At 44.0% G+C, this 24268-nt stretch overlaps 1 protein-coding gene across 2 annotated transcripts in view; it reads left to right on the top strand.

The window, feature by feature from the left end:
* SLC25A36 (solute carrier family 25 member 36) overlaps nt 1–24268 on the top strand; it is a 178214-nt gene that overhangs the window by 86730 nt on the left and 67216 nt on the right. For both annotated transcript variants that reach the window (XM_029615153.1, XM_029615152.1), the window contains one exon: nt 17091–17168. In XM_029615153.1, the coding sequence (XP_029471013.1) occupies nt 17091–17168 (78 nt within the window). The remainder of the gene's footprint in view (nt 1–17090; nt 17169–24268) is intronic.

Below are 24268 nucleotides of genomic sequence, written 5' to 3'. Positions count from 1 at the left end.
GGAAGGTACTGGAAGCCAATAGTAACAGGTGAGAGAGAGTAAAAGATGGAAAAAAAAAAGGATAAAGTGCGTAGCTTGCTGAGCAGACTGGATGGGCCGTTCGGTCTTCTTCTGCCATCATTTCTATGTTTCTAATTAAAATTGATAAATAAGCCTGAAGTAGTTACATTAGATGCCTTATGGAATGGAATTTCTATACTTGAAAAAGCTATAATTTCCCTGACAACAACTATAAAGGTTTCTCAAGAACAAATTAACATGGTGAATCCGGTGGTTCTAGCAAATTCAACCAAAATTCAGGAAATGGACTCACAAATTAATCAGATGAAGGTAATTCAAACCGGTCTGATTCAGGGAGACTCTAGGTCAGGTAAGAGACTGGAAAGTTTGGAGAATAACCTCAGATACAATAATCTGAGGATAATTAATTTCCCCAAATGTAAATTAATCTCCCATAAGGAACAGTTAAAAAAAAAATATTTCCAGGAAGTATTGTCCCTTTCTAGTGGAGAAATGCCTACGACTTTGAAGGCTGATTTCCTATTTGGATCTCCTCAGAGAAGTGGTGGAGAGACAGGGGGGTGATGGAGAATGAGGGGAACGCCCAGAGTCATTATCCCCACTTGAAGATCTATCTGGTTTTCTTGAGACAACTCAAGAGGAACAAATAGAAGAGGCGTTTTGCTGGTGAAGTTTCTGATTTCTGCTGAAAGGGACATGGTTCTAAAGAACTTTTTCTGTAATAGGGAGAATCTTTACCTTGGTGGGAAGATCTGGATATATCCGGACATTGTTAGAACAACGCAATTGCATAGGAAAAAATGTTTTAATCTCTGTCCTAGAGCTCGGCAGATTGGTGTGAAAATAAGGATAAAGTTTCCATGCAAATGTATACTCACTATAGAAAATAATAGATATGTATTTATGGAACCAGATCAGTTAGAAGCTTTCCTGGATTCTAGAAGTGAATTAAGGGCAGATCATCTAATAATGCCAGTATTATTTAGTTAACCTTGCTACTCTTTTTCTTTCATCGTATTAGCAAAGTTAAAAAGTTTTTGCTCCAATTGCCATTTCTGTTCTTCCCTGATTACATAGTATATACAGGCAAGGAGTAGTGAGAGATAATAATTTTGGAACTAGAGTATTGATTAATACTCTAGTGTATTATTTAAATTTGTGAAAATTTAAAGTTTTAGTATTAAATGCTTGATTTTCTTGGTGATAACCCTGTAAGCCCAGCCTGAAATTTAAGGTGTGTAATTATGCTTTATTTTATTGATTAAAAATGTAATAAAGAGAAAATAAAAAAAAAATATATCCAAAAATGGAATTTTTTGAAAATCAAAATTCATAGTAAACTTGATGTTTTCATCACATGTATACATAGTAAGTTCTTGTTCTGAACCACCCCATATCAAAAATATGTCTCTGTATCGTTTGTAGAATGTTATTTTTTCTGAAAATGGAGAATGTTCCAACCACTGTTCGAAATCCATCATATACATGTTGGCTATGCTTGGGGCCATCGTTGCCCCCATGGCTGTACCTGATATTTGTTGAAAATAATCATTTTGAAATTTGAAATGATTCTTTTGTAGTGCTAAAGTAGCCAACTTAAGTATAAAATACGTTGGTACTTTGTGTGGATGTTCTCGATTATCCAAAAAGTTTTTAACACTTGTAAACACCATCTTATGGAATAAAAGTGTGTAGGGACTGGATGTCCATCATAACTAAATAATGAAACGAGATGTCAACCTCAATTCTTTCAAGCATGGATATAAAATGGGTGTTGTGAAAAGAGTCTGATGGTGGACCCTTGGGCCGGCTAGATGGAGCGTGGGCTCCAGAGGATGGTAAGGAAGGTGGAGCAGAGCCGGAGCGGATGACGTTGTCTTCGCCCTGGAAACCCGAGACCCCCCCCCAGGTGGAGCCCGTAGGGGTCCTGGTCGCTGGGACTTAGGAGATCCGGTGGTCGAGGCTGGCTGAAGACGAGGAGAGTCTAGATGCGGCCCGGTGGTCGAGGCTGGCTGAAGGCAAAGCAAGGAACTGGAGTAGCAAGGACGGGAGCGGGTCCGGGACAGTGGAGAAAGGAGCAAGGCAGGAACAGCTGGAACCGGAGCAAAGCAGGAACCAGAGCAAGGCAGGAACAGGCGGGAACAGCAACTAAGTACTCACTGGGGGCGACCTCGTTGCAAGGTAAGGTAGGAGAGGCAGACGCTGGCTTAAATACTCTGCCGGCGTCTGACATCAGAAAGAGGGCGGTTCAGCACTTCCGGGTGCTGGACCTACAAAGAGTGCGCCCTCACGCGCGTGCGTTCCCCAGCAGGGGGAGGAGTCTGTTTCGGGCCTCGGCGGCGTCTCCACGAGGGAGACGCCGCTGCCATGCGGCCAGGCAGGCCTTCCCCTTCGCGGCTTAAGGACCCGGTTGCTAGCCTAGCGACCGGGACCGCAACAATGGGAGGTATCATGTATATATGATGTACCTTGTTGGACATAATTCCTAAGATGACAATCTATATTGTGACAATGATTTTAAAACAGAATTGTTGGAAGAGATTATAGGTCTGCCAGGTGGTTGATTTAAACTTATGCACTTTGGGTAATATGTACATGATTGGAGTTCTTGGAAATTTAGGATTCAAATACTGATGTTCCTTATTGGTTAAATAGCCTTGTTCTTTAGTATGATCGGTGATATCTTTAATTGCTTTCAGCAGTGACTTTGTAGGATTATGTTTCAATTTCAGATATGCGGTTTCATCGTTTAACTGTCTTTCTCCATTTTCACCACCAGCATTCATAAGAAATTAACAGATAAGAACACTTTCCTCCATTATTCCAGTGCTCATCCACTACCTCTTAAAAACAGCCTTCCTGGGTCTCAATTCTTCAGGTACCGACGCAATTGCACAGAGAAAATAAATTTTAAAATGAAGTCAGAAGAACTAAAACAATTCAGAATGAAAGGGGTATCCTAAGAAATGTATTAAAGATGGTTATAAAAGAGCCTTATATCAAGATAGGGAGACATTAAAAACCAGAGATCCATCACTTATGAATAATGACAATATTGCAACTTGTGTCACCCGATATTCGCCAATGGGTAGACAGATTGTCAGAAGCATACACTCTCATTGGCCAATAGTGCAAACAATAGAGGGATTTGAAGATATGGATTTCAGAATGGCTTTTTCTAGGAATAGAAACTTGAAAGACATATTGTGTCCGGCAATGCTTCCAGAACAGGTTTCAAGACAAAGTACACTGATAGATAGCAAGGAAGTAAGAGGTCATTACAAATGTGGACATTGTTCTATCTGTAGCCAAACTTTACAAATTAAAGATTATTTGTCCTACTACCAGATACAAATATCAACTCAAAAATGTTACCACTTGTGCTTCAACTTTTGTAGTATACGCCATAATATGTCCATGTTCTCATATATATATATTGGTCAAACATCTAGCGCATTTAGACAGCATATTTGGGAACAGAGAAACTGTATTCTAAACAAAAGAGAGAATGCACCTCTAGTTACACATTGTTCAGACTTCAATCATGTTTTCTCCAAATTTAAATGGTTTGTGATTGATATGATCAAATTTCATAGTAGGGGAGGAGATCGCACGTGGTTATTATATCTACGTGAACAAAAGTGGATATTTAAATTAAAAACAGAAGAACCATATGGGATGAATAGTAAAATAGAGTGAAATAACTTACTTTAATAGTGATAGTGATCTTTTAAAAGAATAGAGGATAATACGAGGTTACACAAAAGCGTGATGACATGACACAATGTGAGTGGCTGAATCAAGTTTAAATAGTAAGCCTTTGCCAGGACTGCTACAGTCCAATAGAATCTTTACAAGCAACATGTCTCAAACATGATGTAAGTAAATGAAGTTTTTATCATTGAAATAATACAATGTCATATTTTAATTTACCTAGAATATCATTATTTCTGGATTACATCTCCCTGACCCAGCATTGGCGAAATGTTATCAGCATCTCGAATAGCAGCTGTTAGCAGCACTGGTTGAACATTGTATATAAACTGTTTAATCGCTGGCATTTGCTGAAAGGTTCTTCAAAGAAATCTCCACATTAAGATAAAAGTGAAAAATTGGTCTCTATCGGGCGAATATGTTGCTTATAATAAAACAACATTTGTGAGACATTGATTAGGATAATATCCAATTGTAATCTGGTTTTACCTTTGAGCTATACCCAACAAGAGAAATAACGTATAGCCACATATAAATGGAAAATATAAAACCAGTTTAACAAACCATTTTTAATAAAATTAAAAATAATTAAAAAAAATCTTTTGGAAAATAATAAAAAGAGAGGTTTTTATGACCCATGATTGCAACTACTGGTTAAAAAAAATATGCAGGTAAAGATCAGTCGATACCAGTGCTGAGGTCTTTTCCTCTCTGATACATTGTATTAAATACTAGCAACATTAACTCGTTGCACCAGCCAGTTATTTTTCATTTTAACGAGATACTGGTGTTTCCCTTTAATTGGAGTTGATAAGAACATAGATTTGCCATATTGAGTCAGGCAAAAGATTTATAGAGTCTATCATTCTGTCTTTTCCAGAACCCAATCCTGGTCCCAAGGCCCTGGCAGATCTAATTCCTTATTGCTTATTCCCCGGGGATAATCTGTGGCTTTCCTAAATCTACCTGGCTCATAATGGTTTATGGGCTTCTCAAAAAAGCACATGTTGAGTATTAAGTTAAAAGAATGTCAAAACAGCATATGGTAACAAGAAAAATATCCTCTGATCAACTATTTATGAAAAAATGTTCACATGAACCTGTCACAACCATAAGGCTTGAGAAAAGAATAGATCTCTTTAGCCTAATTACATACCCCCCAAAAAAGATACTTTCAGTGATATAACACTTACCTGTATCATTTTATATTTCAGAATCCTGTAAAATTGTATAATTTAAAAAGCTCCTTGTGAAATGTATATGGAGAAGTGCACTTCTATACGTTAATTTCTCTAGATGGCTTTCTTACAGAGGGGTAGATTTAAAAAAAAAAAGCGCGATCGCGTACTTTTGTAAGAGATGCGCATAGCCGCGCGTATCCTCTAAAATCCTGGATCGGCGCGTGCAAGGCTGCCGATTTTGGGCAGCCTGCGTGCGCGCCGAGCAGCCTGCCTCCGTTTCCTCCAAGGCCGCTCCGAAATCGGAGCGACCTCGGAGGGAACTCTCTTTCGCCCCCCCCCCCCTTACCTTTGTTCCTAGATTTATGCCTGCAAGAAGCAGACGTAAATCTACGCGCGCCAGCGGACTGCTGGCACGCCGTCTTCCGACCCGGGGGCTGGTCCAGAGGCCTGGACCACGCCCCCGGTCCCGCCTCTGAAACGCCACGCCCCGCCCCGAAATGCCGTATCATCTGGTCCCGCCCCTGACACGCCCCCTTCGAAAAACCCCGGGACCTACGCACGTCCCGGGGCTCTGTGCGCGCCGGCGGCCTATGGAAAGCAGGTGCGCCGGCGCGCAAGGCCCTGCTCGCGTAAATCCGGGCGGATTTACGCGAGCAGGGTTTTTAAAATCCGCCCATAAATGAACTTCTCAGCAATAGAATGACTACAGCAGGTGCATATCAACTGAAGGTTCCAAAAATTGCAGCTAAAGAGCCATCATCCACATCTCAGAGCTCTAACCTGCTCTACATTTCACCCACAAAGGCTGCCGCAGGGAGATTAAATTGAGATCATTCTTCTGAAATTTTCAGGAGTAAACATCACATGTAACTGAATCTTTCAGCAAAGCATGACTGACAACATCCTGAGAACTGAGTGTAGAACTGTATCCTGGAGTAGCTTTTGAGTTGGCAGATCACACTGCCTTGCTGGATATATTCAGATCCCACCTATAAATCCATCTTTGTGAGGCCACTTTTAAATCTTAAATCCTGATTCTCCAGACTTTGTTTAATAAATATATTTCTTGTAATCTTCTTTTTTTTTTTTTTGTCTGTCTTTATGAGATTATACGATCATGGAGTAGAGCCTGTCTCTTATGTGTATCTGTATGTGATGTGTACATCTATGTAGTAGTAGGGCAAAGCTGCCCAAGCGGTAGATATAGCAGATCCTCAGCCAACTTCCCCCTGAATGAGGGTTGGGCAGTTATAGCAGCCCTTGGGCAGCCACGTGTGCCTCTAGCAGCAGCAGCTAAAAGAAACAACCCAGCCATCCTAAAGATTAGAATAAAAAATAGCTTTTTAAAAAATTTTATGTATTCAGTTTCAAATTACATGTATCGAGAAATTGGGGAAAAAAGAAAATAAGCTGTATAAAAAAAAATATAAAGAAATATCCTGTAGCACATGAACAAATTAACAATCAGCTATAGATCAAGACCATAATGTGAAGAAACCTTTTAGATTGGGATATTGGTTAACCCAAATACTATATATAAGAAACAATAAAAAGGGCAGCTAACCCCTGAGCTTCAAATAATGAAAAACGCAAATTTACACCTGCACTGAAACTCTAGGTGCAGAAGTAGGAGGATCTGAAGATTCAAAATTATAGCAAGAAAAAAAACGAGTTGGCTCAATTAAAAATAACAAAACATACATAGTACTATTATATTTAATACAACATTTGCAGGGGAATTTAAGAGAGAACTGAACCCCCAACTGCAAGAACCTGGGTCTCATGAAAAGAAATTGCTTCCTTTTTCTTTTAGGTTGATCTTGCCACATTCTAGTGGTTAGGGTTCAAATCCCACTGTCGCTCCTTGTGACCTTGGGCCTCAGATACAACATTAGATTGTAAATCCTGTGGGACTAGGGAAATACCTATAGTACCTGAATGTAATCTGCTGTGATGCTGAAAAGCGGAATTTAAAAATCTAAATATCATCTTGGTATCCAAGACATTGTCAGATATAGTTCCTGAGATCTTCTCAATCTTCTAGCAATGGGTGGAAGTGCGGATTCAGGGATCTTGTGTACTTCCAACATGTATCTTCTAAACATATCCCTGGGTGTGACCAAGGGCACACAGAAAATTCACAAAGCACAAATTTTGACATCTCTAAAAAAAAAAAAAACCCAAAACATTCCATTCTCTCTACTTTGTTGGAAAGATATACATGGTCTTTAAACATCTTTCTTGCAAGTTTTAAACATGAGTCACATTAGTTTGGATATCAGAGATCTGTATAACCATTAAATCCTTGGAATTCTCTTAAGACCAAAATATAAGATTCCAAATTCATATTCTTCTGATTATAAAGGTGAAACCTGAGAAATAATGGCAGTCCCCAAACTCTCTATGGCTTCCCAGCTGGACTCTAAGGTAAATGCATTGGGTCTCACCAGTCTGAGGTTCTTCTGCATGAAAATCTGACTGGCCACATGAACAGAATTTACAATATTTCCAACATACTCCTTATATTCATCAGAGTCAGGGTGCAGGATTGAACTGGCCAGCATGTTGGTCGTTAGAGCAGCACTGCTCCTCTTGGCATCACCAGCACCTGGTAGTCATGTTGATATCATCAGTCTGCAACTCCCCCAGCTACCAAGAAAGGAGCCGTGTAGCCGCCAGGTCAATTGGAGGTGTTCTAACCACCAATCTGCGAGATGCCTCGAGCCTGGGGTAGATGGGAGCAATTTACTTATTTATTTAAAAGATTTTGTATACCCTCGTTCGAATATACATCACAACGGTTCACAACATGGAGACATTAAACAGGAAGAGGAGATAAAACATAATAGTATATAGAGTACATTATAATCTAAAAAGCAAAACAATGGTTAAAAATAAAGTTATGAAAAAATATTTCAAAAGAAACTCTATTTTGTGACCTTTTTTAGATGTTCTGAATAGGCTTGCTTGAAGAGCCAGGTTTTGAGGTCTTTTTTACATTTTTTAACATTGGTTTCAAGCCTTAACTCTGCAGGCATGGTGTTCCAGAGACTTGGCCCTGCAATCGAGATGACTCTCTTGTGTACCATGGTCATATGGGCCATGCTTACTGAGGGGATGTGAAGTAAGCCTTTATTTGCCAATCTCAGTGATCTATGTGGAGTGTGTAATCAGATCGAAAAATTCAACCAATCAGTTTTTTGTTCGTGTATTGCATTATGAAGGATACAGCATATTTTGTACCAGATTCTCTGAGATTGGGAGCCAGTGTAATTGTATCCCTCCCAGAACTCCCCAACAGTTCTTGTGTCAATGGTGCTGTGCCCCCGGGGTAGAGGCAAGTGGAGCAGCAGAAGAAGTTACTAATTTGCCTTTTCTTTTCCAATCCATTGCAAATCAAAGATTAAACATATACAGTGAGATCAGCTTTCTAGCTGCCTCTCACCATCTTGGATTCCCTCTAAAAAAAAAAAAAAAACAATCAATTGCTGTCTGTCCATGCTTGAGCCACCTTCTCTGGGTAGGGAATATGTTATGGTCTTGCCTTTTAATAGGAAGGGAGGGGATAGGGAAGAGAGGAAGTAGAAAGTAGAAACCTCCTACCTGGGCAAACAATGGGTATTTCTGCTAATTTGCACAGAAAAATGTGCACCTGTATTGCACATATGGTAATACAGACACATAAAGGGGTTTAATTAGCACAGGTTTGAAACTTGTAAACAGTAGTACCAATCATCAAGGCTTCAACCCTGGCTACTCTGTTCAATATATATTCATAATTTAATCGTCTTATACCCTCTGCTTTAGATAGCGTTTCTCTCTCATTTACTTACCTCCTGTTTGGATTTGAAATGGCATTGAGGAAGTAAATCTTCAGGAACTGCCTTGGGAAATTTAAAATATTAAGTGAACAAGTTAGTAGGTGCATATGATTTGTCCAGGGAATGGGTGTGGAGAGGTAGGAGATGGGGGCTGGGCAAGAAGCACATTTTATTTATTTTTAGTAGTTGAGATGCATTCCAGGGGAATAGAGCTAAAATCAAAATCTAAAATTAAATACCACTAGATCCATAGTCAGTCATTGTCCATATAGCAAAGTTAGTAGAATAAACTTATCTGGCTAACTTTGGAGGTATGTTCAGTATAGCTGCATTATCATTTTTTCCCATCGATAACAGGGCTGAATTAGCCAGGCTGTCATGGGACTGTCAGTCAGGTGTCTGAGGCGGAGCTTTCTGAAAGCTAACCACAGAGCTTAGCTCTGTGCGGTTGCGCATGTGTTCCCATGTAGGAAGGCAGAATCTGTCTGTCTTTTCCGCGAGCAGGATCACACGTGGATCTTCATCACTCCTCAGGAACAAACAGATATCAACAGAAAGGAAGTAAAAAAGAGAAAAAACATAAAAAGGTGACATAGGGTAACAGCACCTTGAAGATGCCCCCAGCCATCCAGTTTTAAAACCGTGTAAGTGCGGAAAGATCATGTCGATTACCGACGGGTATGAGGCCTGCTACCTGTGCCTAGGCTTGGACCACGACACCTTAATGTGCAGGCACTGTGGGCGAATGTCGCCTCGAGCTCAGCGCCAAAGGATGGCAAAAATAGAGAAATTAAAACTTTCTCTTGCCGGCTCATATGCGCCCCCTTCAGAGGCTCACTCTTTTCTGGGGCCGAGGCTGCAACCTGCCCCTCTTGATTCAAAGGGCAGTGTCCCTAGAACTGGGCTCTTCAAAAATAGCCCAAAAACAAGGGAAAGTTTTTGAAAAAAAAATTGAGACACCGCCACAGGGACTCTGAGGACTCCCTGTCTGCGTCGACACCAGGGCCTACCACATCAAAAAGTTTTGATCTAATTGAGGCTGCGCCGTCAATGCACGTTCGCCTGAAGCACCAGTCGATGCACTTGAAGCATCCCTGAAATCGTCGAGCGGATCAGCCACCCATGCCTCTGTCACCGCAACCTTCGACGCATGCTTCAGAGAAAGCACCGGATAAACGCTCGATGCAAGTCCCGACGAGGGTGCGCCAATTAATACGGTGCATGCTTCGACACAAACACTGGCGCAGGTTCGCAGGTGTCGACGCACAAGACGATTCAAATAATACCACGAACCAAGACGCAGACATCATCCCTCGATCGAAGCATTCTTCGATGAAAACCTCGAAACGCTTACCCACACAACCAGCAAAACGGATATCCATGTCATCACCTCATTTGAAGCAACATCCTCCGATGCATACGACACAAGCACAAGTCCATGCTTCAGACGTCTTCCCAGAGGGTTACCACCAAAACCCCTTCTCAGACGCAAACCATACCATCAGGCCCAGAGGAACTTACTTCACCCTCGGACTCAGGAGTAGCCTCCCATATTTCAGACACTCACAATCCTGAATCCCCTCTGGACTCGGAAGATGACTGGATAGGGGTTTCCTTGTATTCCCCTTCATCATCTTCTTCATGTCAGGTCTTCTCAGACCTTTCTTTGATCTCCAGACAAAAGCGCACTTTGCCTCAGTTACAAGAACCCTTAGCGAAATGCAGGAGAGTTGAAACTACGCTGGAACTACATAAACACCAACCAGCACCACCAGATACTGATATACTGTTAGCAGCAGTTCAGTATCATTCCCACCTATCCGTACACAAATACCGGAAGGAACACAAGAAGCCATCACCCAATTATCTGTGTTTTCAGGCTTCTTAGCCTCCCTACAGTTGGGTTACCTCAAACCCCCCCCCCCCCCCCCCCCAGGTCCCAGTCAGTCCTGGTAGACAATCACTACAACTACCACAACCTTCACCTGACACATTACCAGTACTCCCGCAACCATCTCCAGCAAAGGAACCTTCATTGTCAACCCAACAATCCCCCCCAGCCCACGTTACCTGGGCCAACCAACTCGCCCCCATTTCCTAAACAATCGGAATCCATTCCGTCACCTCCGGGCTCCTCTACAGGGTATTTCTCTGACCCGCCAGAAGGTCCCCAAGAACCTTATTCTCTTTCGGAAGACCTATCGTATCCCAAATTTATAGACGAGGTGGGATCACTTCTCAACGTGGAAGTCCACAAAATGCCTGACCAGAGATCAGAAACGATGGGACTCTTGAAGATCTTTGTGTCTTAGACACAGTACTTGAAAATTCATGGGAAACACCATACTCAATCACACCGGTCTCTAGGAAAACTGACATGAAGTACAAAATGCAGCAATCTACATTCTATTCATCAACTCAATTACCTCACACATCCATAGTAGTGGAATTGACCATGCAATGTGCCAAAAAATCCAGATTGCATTCCAGTACACCACCTGGGAGAGATAATAAATACCTAGATTTGGGAAAAAAGATCTTCCAGTCATCAATTTTGGGAGCGAAAATACACCAACATCAATTCTGCATTGCACAATATTTGTATGAGTCATTGCAACAACTAAAAGGTCTCCTTCCAGATATGAATACCACAACCCTACCACCACAATCCTTATAGGACATGGAGGAAGGCATTAGACATCTTCTGAAAACAGTATATGAAGGATTCGAGACGTCTTCAAGAGCCTCCACATCGGCTATAGCAGCCAGACGCCTAGCTTGGCTCCAAGGTAGTGCTTACATAGAAACATAGAAATGTTGGCAGAAGAAGACCAAATGGCCCATCCAGTCTGCCCAGCAAGATTCCACACTTATTTTTTTTCTTATACTTATCTGTTACTCTTGGCCCTTTTTAGTAACTTTTTGGTTCTAGTTACCTTCCACCCCCACCTTCCACCCCCACCATTGATGTAGAGAGCAGTGCTGGAGCTGCATCTAAGTAATTGCCAGGTTCTTGTGGCCTGGTTTTTGCCTCTGTTGGAAACAGGATGCTGGGCTTGATGGACCCTTGGTCTGACCCAGCATGGCAATTTCTTATGCTCTTAAGTGTATCAAGCTTAATTGGTTAGGGGTAGTAACCGCCACAATAAGCAAGCTACTTCCATGCTTGTTTGTTTACCCAGCCTGTGCAATTCAGTCCTTGTTGGTTAGATGTCCATGACAAGCTTGCAAATCTCCCATGCAGAGGAGATAACCTTTTTGGAAATCGTCTCCAGGAAATAGAACTTAGCAGTTCAAGCCCTAACATCTTCTCACACCTACGGAGCCTTCTCTCACTGATATTTTGCACCTGCTCGGCGAGCTTCCTATCACAGACTACCATTCAGGAACTACCCATCGTATAGACTGCCTCCTTATCCTCCACCACCTCGACAATCCTCCCAACACCAACAACGCCGTGGGAGGCCACTCATGCAGCATCCACAAAATCAACCAGCTGCTACTACCGCAAAGAATCCACCCTCTTTTTAACCTCAGCCAGGCCACCACCCCCCACAGAGGTGGGAGGAAGGATCATGGCATTCAGTCAAGCCTGGTCACAAATAACAACCAATCGCTGGGTTCTAGAAATAGTCCATCAAGGCTATCAACTACACTTCCTATCCAGACCTTCCCTACTACATATCATCCCAAGCACAGGCATGTGTGCCAATCACCTTCAGTTGACCAAATAAATTTCAACCCTTCAACATCAACAAGCAATTCGAGTCTTACCCTCGAACCTGCACAAACAAGTTTTTATTCCCCGTACTTCTTAATTCCCAAAAAATTGGGGGGGTTTTCATGGGGGGTTTTCACCCGATTCTGGACTTACGTGAGTTAAACATCTCGTCACAGAAAAATTCAAAATGGTCTCCCTAAAAACAATCCTTCCTCTTCTTCAACCCAATGATTGGATGTGCTCACTCGACTTGAAGGATGCTTACACACATATTCCAATGCACCCCTCTTCATGGCAAAACCTCTTGTTTCCACTACAAGAAACATCATTACCAATGCAAGGTTCTGCCTTTCAGCCTCTCAGCAGCCCCTCGTGTATTCACAAAGTGCATGGCAGTGGTGGTGGCTCACCTGCGAAAGCAGGGAATCCAAATATTTCCCTATCTAGACGATTGATTAATAATAGCATCAAATCGCAAAACCCTACTAACCCACCTGCAACAAACTATTTCGTGTCTTCAAGAACTAGGCCTCATAAGCAATTACGAAAAATCAAACCTTCAACCCTCCCGATCACTTCAATTTATAGGAGCATTGTTGGATACAACCAAAAGCAGAGCTTTTCTACCCAAAGACCGAAGGTTATTGCTACAGACTCTTACCAATCACCTACGGTCAACGGCACGACAGACAGCCTGCCAAATACTGTCTGTATTGGGACATATGGCGGCAGCCATACACATGGTTCCGAACACCCGCCTTCATATTGGTCGACTCCAATGGGGACTAAAGCGCCATTGGTTACAACACTTCCAACCTCTGTCTCAGACATTCAACTTGACTCCAGGCATGATCACGGACTTGACTTGGTGGCTAAGATTGCAAGTGCTTCACAGAGGAGCACTTTTCACAATGCCACCTCACAACATAGTTCTCACAACAGACGCTTTCCACAAAGGATGGGGAGCTTACCTCGACCACCTTACAAACTCAGGGCCTATGGACCCTTCGTGAACAGTCTTATCAAATCAACCTTCTCGAACTCAGAGCAATTCGCTATGCCCTCAAAACCTTTCATGCAAGCTTGCTTGGCAGAAGTCATGGTATACATAGACAATCAGGTAGCCATGTTTTATATCATCAAACAAGGAGAGTCAGGTTCATGAATACTTTGCAGGGAAGCACTGCTCATATGGGATTGGGCGACTTGTCATGCAATCCATCTACAAGCGACCTATCTTCCAGGAATAGCCAATACGCGGGCGGACAAATTAAGTCTAATATTTCACCCTCACGAATGGTCTTTGCACCAGCAAGTGGCCGACATTTTCTATCACTGAGGCACACCATCCATAGATCTCTTTGCCACCGAACAGAACATGGAAGTAACTCTGTTCTGCTCGCTGTTTCCCAGTCATCTCCGCACGGCTCAGGACGCCTTCTTACTCCCATGATCGAGAAGCCTGATGTATGCCTTCCCACCAATCCCTCTGATAAAGTGGCCACCTGGTCATCTCTATATACTTTCACATCCTATTACTGCTTAGACCAGCAAACATCTCAAGATGCGAAACTAGGACAAGCAGTCTTAGATACCTTAGCTTCAAAACTCTAGAATTGGCTGTCCACATCGGGCATGTCACGCAAAAAAAAAAAAGAAAAGAAAAGATATTATACCATTTAGCGTGACTGGGAGCTTGGGATTCCCATGACAGCATGGCTAATTCAGCCCTGCTATCGACGGGAAAAAGCAAGTTTGCTTACCGTAAACGGTGTTTCCGTAGATAGCTGGATGAATTAGCCATGCTGACCTGCCCACCTCCCTGGACAGCCTCTTGTCTTACTGCTAAAATACAGACTGAGGAGATTATGCCTTCCTGTGGTTAGCTTTGAGAAAGCTCTGCCTCAGACGCCTGACTGATGGTCCCATGACAGCATGGCTAATTCATCCTGCTATCTACAGAAACACTGTTTATGGTAAGCAGACTTGCTTTTTTTCCCCTGAAATTTACAATTAACTCGAGTCTTGTTACAGAAACAGAGGTATATATATAAAGTAATTGCATTATTAAATAAGGGAAATTATTTCTATATAAATCCCAAATTATTAAAGGAAATCGGGGGAGTCAAGAAGAAAAAAAGTGGTCAATTAAGAAAGAAAATAAAAGGCATAGGAGGAAGCAAACACCTCTATACATCAATAAGCTGATACATGCAAGAGTATTCTTTAAGTATAAGAGTTCAGAAAAATCCGAAGGTGCGAAGAAAATATTTGTATTATGAATATATTGGAACAAACATTTGCAAGGATACGTAAGGTAAGCTGGACACCCTTCAATAACAATCTCTCCGATCTCATGATCAAGAACTTTTTTTCTGCGATCTTGGGTCTCTCGAGTTATATCAGGATATATCCACAGTTTTTGACCATAAAAAGTCAATGATCTGTTACAAAGATAGTATCTGAATACTGTATTCTTATCAGCCAAAAAGGCAATAGACTCCAACAAAGTAGCTCTGTTGGTAATCTCTAATTCTTGTGATTCAAGAATATTAGACAGATCAAGGGTAGCATTTTGAGTGATTCCCATCAACAGCTTCTTGAACTCATGGCAGAAAATAAGCCCTTGCAGTTAAATGGCATTACAGCTGTTGGTATCTTAAGAATAGATGATAAATAATTCTTAAAGAACTCTATGGGTGATATCAATTTAATAAAAGGAAAGTTTAGAACTCTCAGACTTAAACTTCTCAAGGAGTGTTGAATGTTAAGTATTTTCAAACTTTTAAGCATAAACCAAGTCAGATTGAACCAGTCCACTCTATTTTTTTTTTTTTCTACTGAAGCAATATGAGATTCCAGAATTTCCATTTTCCCACTCTGGGATTGAACTTGTTTTTCCATAGCCAAAATCCAATGGTTAGTATCTAAGGAAATGTTTGTCAATGAGGAAATAGTCTCAAGAGAGACCAAAGCGTTCCATAGGGCATCCATAGTTATAACTGAAGGCTTTGATAACAAAGATTTCACAACAGTGGTTTACTGGGCAATAGCCCCTAGTCTCAATGCACTAGTCTGCCTCAAAATCTCAATGGGGCCTGGAGTCGAGACTCCTGCCAGGGGGCCAGCCGTACAAGATAATCCCCGATAAAGGGGACTCTTCTCTCCAACAGAGACAGTTTGTTGTCTCCAAAGATAATACAGGACCTCCAACTTCCACCTCAGCTATCCACTCTAATGCCGGCATTGCTGGACTCTCGTCCCATGAAGTAGGCAAAGACTCCAGATGTTCCGATGGCCCCCAGTGGGGAGGTGATGATGAATTTGGTGTGGAGGAGCTGTGGAGCGGGACTGGCATCCGCTCCACAGCTCCTCCCGCAATGGCACTTGCACTCGGCAGAGAGACCGGCATAGGCGTAAAGAAGCTCTCAATCCGAGGTTGATGTAGAATCTGTAAGGGAGAGTTAGAAGAAATCTCCCTTACCTTAGCCTTCCTTTTGGTATGAGGCATGGGAATTAAGGAAAATGGTAAGCAGTAAATTCAAGGAGCAAGAGCATTCTCACGTGGCTTCCTCAAATGGTGGCCATGCAGCTGCACTATCTTAAAAGTAGACAGCTAACTTTAGGACGGCTCTTTGGCCTCACCAGACTTAGCTGGATAAGTTACCTGGTTAACTCTGAATATTGGAGTTAGCCTGATAACAACAGAGAGAGCCTCTTTTTAATAGGCCTTCATAGTAGTTAACTATTTATATCACTATAAGAGAACCAGCTAGTAACTCGAGGGGAGGTTTTGGTGGTGGTGTAGGGTTTTGGGGCCAATTTTACATGCAGAGTGAGATAAAAATGTACAAAGCAATTAACTTGTATGTGAAGGTCTCCCAGAGGTTATGACACATTCATCCTAAAATGGGATATGAAATTGCCTTGATAGGTTTCCAACTCCATGAGTTTATTAAGTCTGTAACTTGAGAACTATAAGTCACACATACTCACAATAGAACCATTGTGCCAGCTCCCCCATGGTATAGCCTTTTGGGAGTGACGTGGAACTTTCATAATGCTCCAGATGGGCAGTGAGGGTCTGCAGTTTGCCTGTCAGGCTCCTCTTCACCTGCAAGCTGTGCAAATGGTGGACTTGCATCTAAAGAGACTCTTCAGTGCTGCACGCTGGCACAGGAGCAACTGTACTCCATTTTAGTATAATTTGGTCCATTTTGTCACTGCATAAAAGCATATTATATACCAAATAGGAGAAACTAAAATAGTAGTTATTTCACAAGTCTTTGGTTTTCAGGTACTATTGTATATTTTGTATGCGTGTAAAAATCCCCATATTTATAAAAAACTTCCTCATACTGCACAGTCCAATATTTTTTTCTTGTGCATATCCATAAACCTGTGCATCTTTTCTAGATTTTCAAATATTGGTTGATGAACACTTAAAATCCTCCTCCTGAACTGAAATATCCATTAAATAGAATTGGAATTCATTATAATAGCACCATATATGTGATTGGCAGTAACTTTTCTAAGGGTATTCATTCATTATGTTTTTTGCAACACTTGTCTTTTTGCACACATTTCAAAGCAATATTTTTGTCTTGTTGATATTTTCTATTTTTCTTATAGGATGATCTTGCAGAAGGAAGGTCCCCGTTCTCTGTTCCGAGGGTTAGGGCCTAATTTGATAGGCGTGGCCCCTTCCAGGTAAACCAAAATTCGATTTGTTTCAGTGTATGCAGTAGATTAATACCACAATAGTTGCCACAGAATTTGGTTTTTGATGTGACATTGCAGGAAGGTACCTTCCTTCGTGGCTTTCATTTATACTGCCAATGCTTCAACTTTTTTAAAATTTGTATCCCTTCCTGATTGACTCTCTCCCTCTTCCCTGTCAGTGTGGTGCCATGGTGAGCAGAAACATGCATAGGAGGGTTGCATAATACACTTCGTTGAGGTCAGACAAAGGTTGGAAGGCATAGGAGGGGAAAAGGCTAGGTGGGGGTGGAATGGTGAGGAAAAACAAGACAGGAAAATTGTTTGAAGGGAGGAAAAACTAAAGAATGGTTAAAGGCAGGAGAGATTGCTGGATGGGAGAGACTAGGTAGAGAGGGAAGAGAGAATGCTTGGGAGAGGAAGAGGTTGCAAGGGGATGTGGGAGGAAAAGCAAGGAACTATGGGGGAGAAAATGAAAAGTTACAGTAAAGAAGTTGGATATGGAGAGAACATTAAACACTGAAATGTGAAGAAGCTATTTGATTTTTTTTGTTTTTAATTGGAAAAAGTAAAATGTGAAAAACCATATGCAAATGTATGCTAGTGTGCCACATAATTGCTGCAGAATCTCAAAATATGACGTTGAATCTACCCCTTAATTACCACAGGAAATTGGGGCTTGTGATTAGACACCATTAATCTGGGTAACCAATTGGTTCGTTTCCGTTACTTGATAGCATGATTTCTTAGATTGAGTTTATTCTTACAATTCTTCCATCAGGATGCACCAGGCAGTAACAAAGTGTTCTCTTGCGTTTCTGAAACTTAAGTTGATTTAAAGTTGACATTGGCCTTTAGAAAAGAGCCTTTCCTTAACCTTGCAGCCATGTGCTCCCTCACCTTTGTGGCTTCTCCGGTTTGGCTTCTTGTGCTGCCAAGGAGGGAAGGATGGCTGTAGCTGCAATGGTGGCCCCTTCCAGCCAATGAGCAGCGCAGAGGCCACAACGGCGCCTTGCCAGCCTTCGAATTTGTGAGGGTTCTGCAGCTGCCTTCATGCTGGGCAGAGAAGGGAAATTAAAGGGTGGGGAGAATATAAAACACCCTGCAAAAAGTATGAGGCATGCACTTGGATCCTTTAAGTCATTCTCTGTCATGCAGTATTGATAACTTCCCTTTCCTAGCGTGTAGCAGATGGACTCAGGACCAATGGGTATAGTGTGCTCCTGATAGCAGTTGGAGACTGAGTCAGATTTCAATCTGACGTCAGCACTACATATACCTGTGCACGAGGCTCTGTTCTTCGCTTTTTTCTGTCTCCATAGCAGTTTTGGTCTTCACACACACTTGCATAGCGTTTGAAAACCAAACTCCAAATTCAAAGAAGAAAGAAAGAGAGAGAATCTTACCTTCAGACGAGCCCCGCTCTCCTGCGGTGATACCTAAGGGTCCCTCCCCCAGTCAAGAATTCCTGAGGTGATTTCCGAGATCCCTCAGAGGTAAGCCTCGGTCCTGGCGTGGACTTAGCCCCCGGTGAAGGGAGTGGCTGAAAGGCAGTCTCTGTCTGATCGCCGAGCCGGCATGAACTTAGCCCCCTGAAAAGGGAGCGGCTGAGAGGCAGCGGGCGCAAGACCGAATGCGGCGGTGAAGGTATTCCCCTCTCCCCCCGCAGCCGGAGACCGCCTGGCAAGAGACCGGGAAGCGCCGAGACAAGGTAAGGTAGAAAACTTTTCTCTAAGTCTCTGGTCTCCAAGGCTCGGATAACCGCCCAGATCGTCCCTCCGGTGTCTGTCTAATCGGGTTGAGCAGCCCCGTCCGAGCTAGACCCCCGATCTGGCTCGAGGGTCCTCCCACATGGATACCTTCCGGGGGGGCCGCCATCTTGCCCGCATGGTCGCTGGCGCCATTTCCCCCAAAAGACAAATTATCAGATCTCATAGCCACGAGTCTGAAGGCATTGGCCATTCCGGACACATGCAACACAGCAGAGTCCAAAGCGAGCCTCTTCCTGGCCAGGCTCCGCCAAACCTCACGCCATTTCCATACACTACAGGCAGTACAACAACTGATCGACCTGGAATGGGATGCCCCAGAGGCCACCTTCAAGGGGGGTCATGCCATAGAAGCTCTCTACCCTTGGACCCCGCAACGAAGGAACTCCTGAGGTTTCCCAAGGTCGACGCCTTGATCTGCGCCACCACAAAGCGCACCACCATACCAGTCGAGGGTGGAATTTCCTTCAAGGATGCCAATGACAGATGGCAGGAATTCATCCTCAAGCAGACTTACAGTGTATCAACTATGACCCTAGAGATCGCTGCTTGCTGCGCCGTGGTATCACGCGCCTGCCTGGCGATGGCCAGGGATGCAACTACGCCAGTCGAGGCATTAGACCCGGCAATATCATTCCTCACGGATGCGACCTCAGACCTGGTGCGCACCTCAGCCAGGAGCCTCTCGTCCATAGTGGCAGCCAGAAGACAGCTCTGGCTCCGAAGCTGGTCAGCCGACGTATCCTCTAAGTCGAGGCTCAGGAGAATGTCCTTTAGAGGATCACTCCTCTTCAGAAGCGACCTGGACAAACTAGCTGACAAATGGGGCAAGTCCCCAATACCAGTCTACCGGAGGACAGGAACAAGAGGAACCAATGCCCCTCTCCCCAGGCACCCAAGGGCAGAGGATCCCAGCGTTAGACCATACAAAAACACTTACCAAGCCCCCCGCCCAGCTGGCAAGGGGCAGTCCTTTCGGAACAGACACAACAAAAGAGGAGCCGGCTCAGGACCAGGCCCCAGCTGCAACACGCAATGAGAATCAGCAGACCCATCTACAGGAAGAGATCATAGGGGGCAGGCTTGCCCTTTTCTACCAAAGATGGGTCGAGTTAACATGAGACAATTGGGTCCTAGCCATCATTCGAGAGGGATGCTACCTGGACTTCCACAGCATCCCTCTGTACAAGTTTGTGATTTCTCCGTGCCACGACCCCTCCAAGAGGAAGGCAGTGGAAACCACACTAATAAAACTACTTGCCCTAAAGACAATAACACCAGTGCCTCCACACCAACAAAATTCGGGGCACTATTCCATCTACTTCATCATGCCCAAGAAAGAGGGAACATTTTGGCCCATACTGGACCTCAAGACAGTCAATCCCTACCTGAAGGTACCCCGCTTCCGCATGGAAACCCTGCGTGCAGTCATAAAGGTGGTACAACTGGGAGAATTCCTGACCTCCCTGGATCTATCAGAAGCCTATCTCCACATACTGATCCATCGCACCCACCAGCGTTTCCTACACTTCGCGATATTGGGCCATCACTACCAGTTCCAGGCCCTACCATTCGGGCTGGCTACGGCTCCCCGAATGTTCACCAAGATCATGGTGGTGGTAGCGGCAGCACTGAGGAAAGAGGGAATCCTCGTGCATCCATACCTGGACGATTGGCTGATCAGAGCAAAATCGCCAGAGGAAAGCCAGCAGGCAACCACCAGAGTCAAGGAACTACTGCAGAACCTTGGGTGGGTTGTCAACACACCCAAGAGCCACCTACAGCCCTCCCAATGCCTGGAATACCTGGGAGTCCGGTTTGACACCAAAGGGAACAAAGTCACCCCCCCCCCCACACACACACACACAAAGAGAAGGAGGTTGATGGAACAACTACGAGCATTGATGAATTCCACTCTCCCCACGGCATGGGACTATCTCCAAGTCCTCAGACTCATGGCATCAACCATAGAAGTCGTCCTGTGGGCAAGGGCCCACATGCGGGCCCCTACATCACTCCCTACTGTCATGATGGAACCCGATGTCTCAAAACTACTCCGCCCCCCCTCTGGCTACCGGCGAAGGTTAGGAACCATCTACAATGGTGGCTACAAGAAGACCACCTGAGCGAGGGAACAAGCCTATCCCCACCGAAATGGACCTTGCTCACCACGGACACAAGCCTGCGGGGATGGGGAGCCCACTGACAGGAGCTAATGGCTCAAGGGCAATGGAACAAAGAAGAGTCGTCATGGAACATAAACCAACTGGAAGCCCGAGCAGTCAGACTAGCCTGCTTACGGTTCAGTCACAGACTCTGGGGTAAATCAGTCAGTCGTGTCAGACAATGCCACAACAGTGGCCTACATCAACCGCCAGGGGGGAACCAGGAGCCAGCAGGTGTCCCTGGAAATAGAACCCACAAGGGATATCAGCTGCCCACATCGCGGGAAAAGACAACGTCACAGCAGACTACCTCAGCAGAGAGAGTCTGGATCCGGGGGAATGGACACTGTCGACAACAGCCTTCCAGCAGATAGTAAACCACTGGGGAACGCCAGCCATGGATCTTCTGGCAACCGGGTCCAACTCCGGGTTCTCAAGTTCTTCAGCCGAAGACAGGAACAGATGTCCCAGGGAATCGACACCCTCGTCCAGACCTGGCCCTCAGGAGGATCTGCTGTATGCCTTCCCTCCATAGCCACTACTGGGCGGAATCATCCGCAAGATAGAACACCACAGAGGGCTGGTACTTCTAGTGGCCCCGGACTGGCCAAGAAGGCCGTGGTACGTGGATATGCAAAGACTTCTGGCGGGAAACCCTCTACGCCTACCTCCACACAGGGATCTACTCCAGCAAGGACCGATCCTCCACTAAGACCCAATGAGATTCTTGCTTATGGCCTGGCCATTGAGAAGTCTCGCCTGAAAGAGTGGATACTCAGGACCAGTGATTGACACACTGCTCCGAGCGCGCAAGTTCTCCACCTCCTTAACATACATACGAGTATGGAAAATATTCGAAGCCTGGTGCGAGGACCACGACATCCTTCCACGGACAGTCAAAATCCCCATGATCCTGGAATTTCTGCAGGACAGTGTGAACAAAGGGTTGTCTCTCAACTACATCAAAGTACAACTGGTCGCCCTGGCGAGCTTCAGACCCAGGTTGGTCGGCAACAGCCTAGCAGCCCACCCAGACGTCTCCCGCTTCTTAAAAGGGGTCAAGCACATTCGACCACCTCTAAAGTGGCCGATACCCTTATGGAATCTCAATCTAGTGTTAGACTTCCTAGCGGGAGCCTCGTTCAGACCAACTCGCGGTCTGTTCCTACGGCTTCTGACCTTGAAGACTGCGTTCCTCGTGGCAATTTTCTCAGCCCATCGAATCTCCGAACTTCAAGCACTATCATGCCGGGAGCCGTTCCTCAGATTCACGCCGGGATCCATACAGCTGCGCACTGTACCCTCCTTCCTGCCAAAGGTAGTTTCTCACTTCCATTTAAACCAAACCATCTCTCTGCCATCTCCAGACGAGTATAAGGACTCAGAAGACTCACGCCTTCTTCGCCACTTGAAAGTCGGCAGACTCCTAGTCCGATACCTGGAAAGATTGGAGCCTGTACGAAAGACGGACCATCTGTTCGTTCTTCACAGCGAAAAGAAGCAAGGGGAAGCGGCCTCGCGGGCAACCATCGCCCGCTGGGTCAAAGAAGTAATCAAGGCAGTCTACGTAGAGGCAGGCAAGCCCCTGACCCTACAAGTCAAGGCCTATTCCACAAGGGCCCAGGCAGTGTCCTGGGCAGAAACCAAGATGCTGTCACTCGCAGAGATCTGTCTGGCAGCAACGTGGTCCTCCAGCCACACCTTCTCGAAATTCTATCGCCTGGATGTTCAGGCCAAGGAGGACACAGCATTCGCAAAGGCAGTACTAAATGGGCCACGGGCAGCCTCCCACCCGGTTCGGGAGTAGCTTTTGTACATACCATTGGTCCTGAGTCCATCTGCTACACGCTAGGAAATGGAGAAATTACTTACCTGATAATTTTGTTTTCCTTAGTGTAGACAGATGGACTCAGCACCCCGCCCATGGCTGCCTCGCAATCGAGAAGCCCTGGGGGAACCTCCCCCTGAGTGCAACACAAGCATGGGTAAACCAAACCTTATTTCTACTTCAGACACCCATATTACCAGGTGTCGGTGCTTCTTGGTTGAATGCCCTAGCGGTCTCCAGCTAGAAACCTAGTCATCCAATCAGAGTAATCAAGTTAATCAAGTTAATCAAGTTAACCAAATTAATCAAAATTATCCAAACATATATCCATAATTGCTTTTCGAGGAGAAAACTGAAGAACAGAGTGCATGGGTATATGTACTGCTGATGTCAGATTTAAATCTGACTCAGTCTCCAACTGCTATCAGGAGCACACTATACCCATTGGTCCTGAGTCCATCTGTCTACACTAAGGAAAATGAAATTATCAGGTAAGTAATTTCTCCATTTTTTTTCATGTAAGCAAATGTAGTATATCTGTTCAAACATTTCTATTCATTCCTGAAATTGAGGCTGTATTTTCAGCACGAGGATTTTTTTTTTTTAAAAAGATCTGTTAACTCTTCTCAATTGTCTACTCATGAATCACCATGTAATTTTGTTCTGAGATGTTCAGTTTTGCTTTTTCTGTTATGGTTTTTGTTTGTTTTTTAACTGATTTTGTAGGTGGTTTAACATTTATTTTCAGGCTGACTTAAAATCTTATTTCTGCTGCTTCAGTGGTGTTCGTATCCTACAAAATAAGTTGTGCATTTTTCAGCATGTGACAAGTAGATTAATTCTGAAATCATTTATGTGGTTACTATGCAGGCATCACCTACAGCATTTTTCACTTTATTTGGCACGTGCAAATATGTGGACAGAGCTAATGCTGGATAACCAAATGTTCCTTGTTGCCACAGTTGGCATATAAGAGTACATTTGTAGTGAAAATCGAAGAATAATGTGTTATGGAAGTAGACTTGCAGCTACTTTCGGAAGCATTCGTTTCTCCTTGAAATCTAGATACAAATTGTTTTCCACATTAAACTAAGTGAGTCACTGCACTATATGGGAACTTAGTGAAATAAAATCTTAGTTTTTTAAATCAAGTATTCTTTGAGAGGATGGGTATAATATTTTGTACCCTTCTATAAAGGGCAGCTCTTTCTAGTCTTGCCTGTCCACCCCAGGGAAATCACCTATACCTGCACCAGTATTTTTGCTATTTTCTTCTAATTTTTTTCACACACAGGTTATATTTGGGGGCCGTAGGGATGGAGAAATTAT

This window comes from Rhinatrema bivittatum, chromosome 9, assembly GCF_901001135.1.
Source record: "Rhinatrema bivittatum chromosome 9, aRhiBiv1.1, whole genome shotgun sequence".
NCBI lineage: Eukaryota > Metazoa > Chordata > Amphibia > Gymnophiona > Rhinatrematidae > Rhinatrema > Rhinatrema bivittatum.
This window is presented reverse-complemented; position numbering and strand designations above follow the sequence as displayed.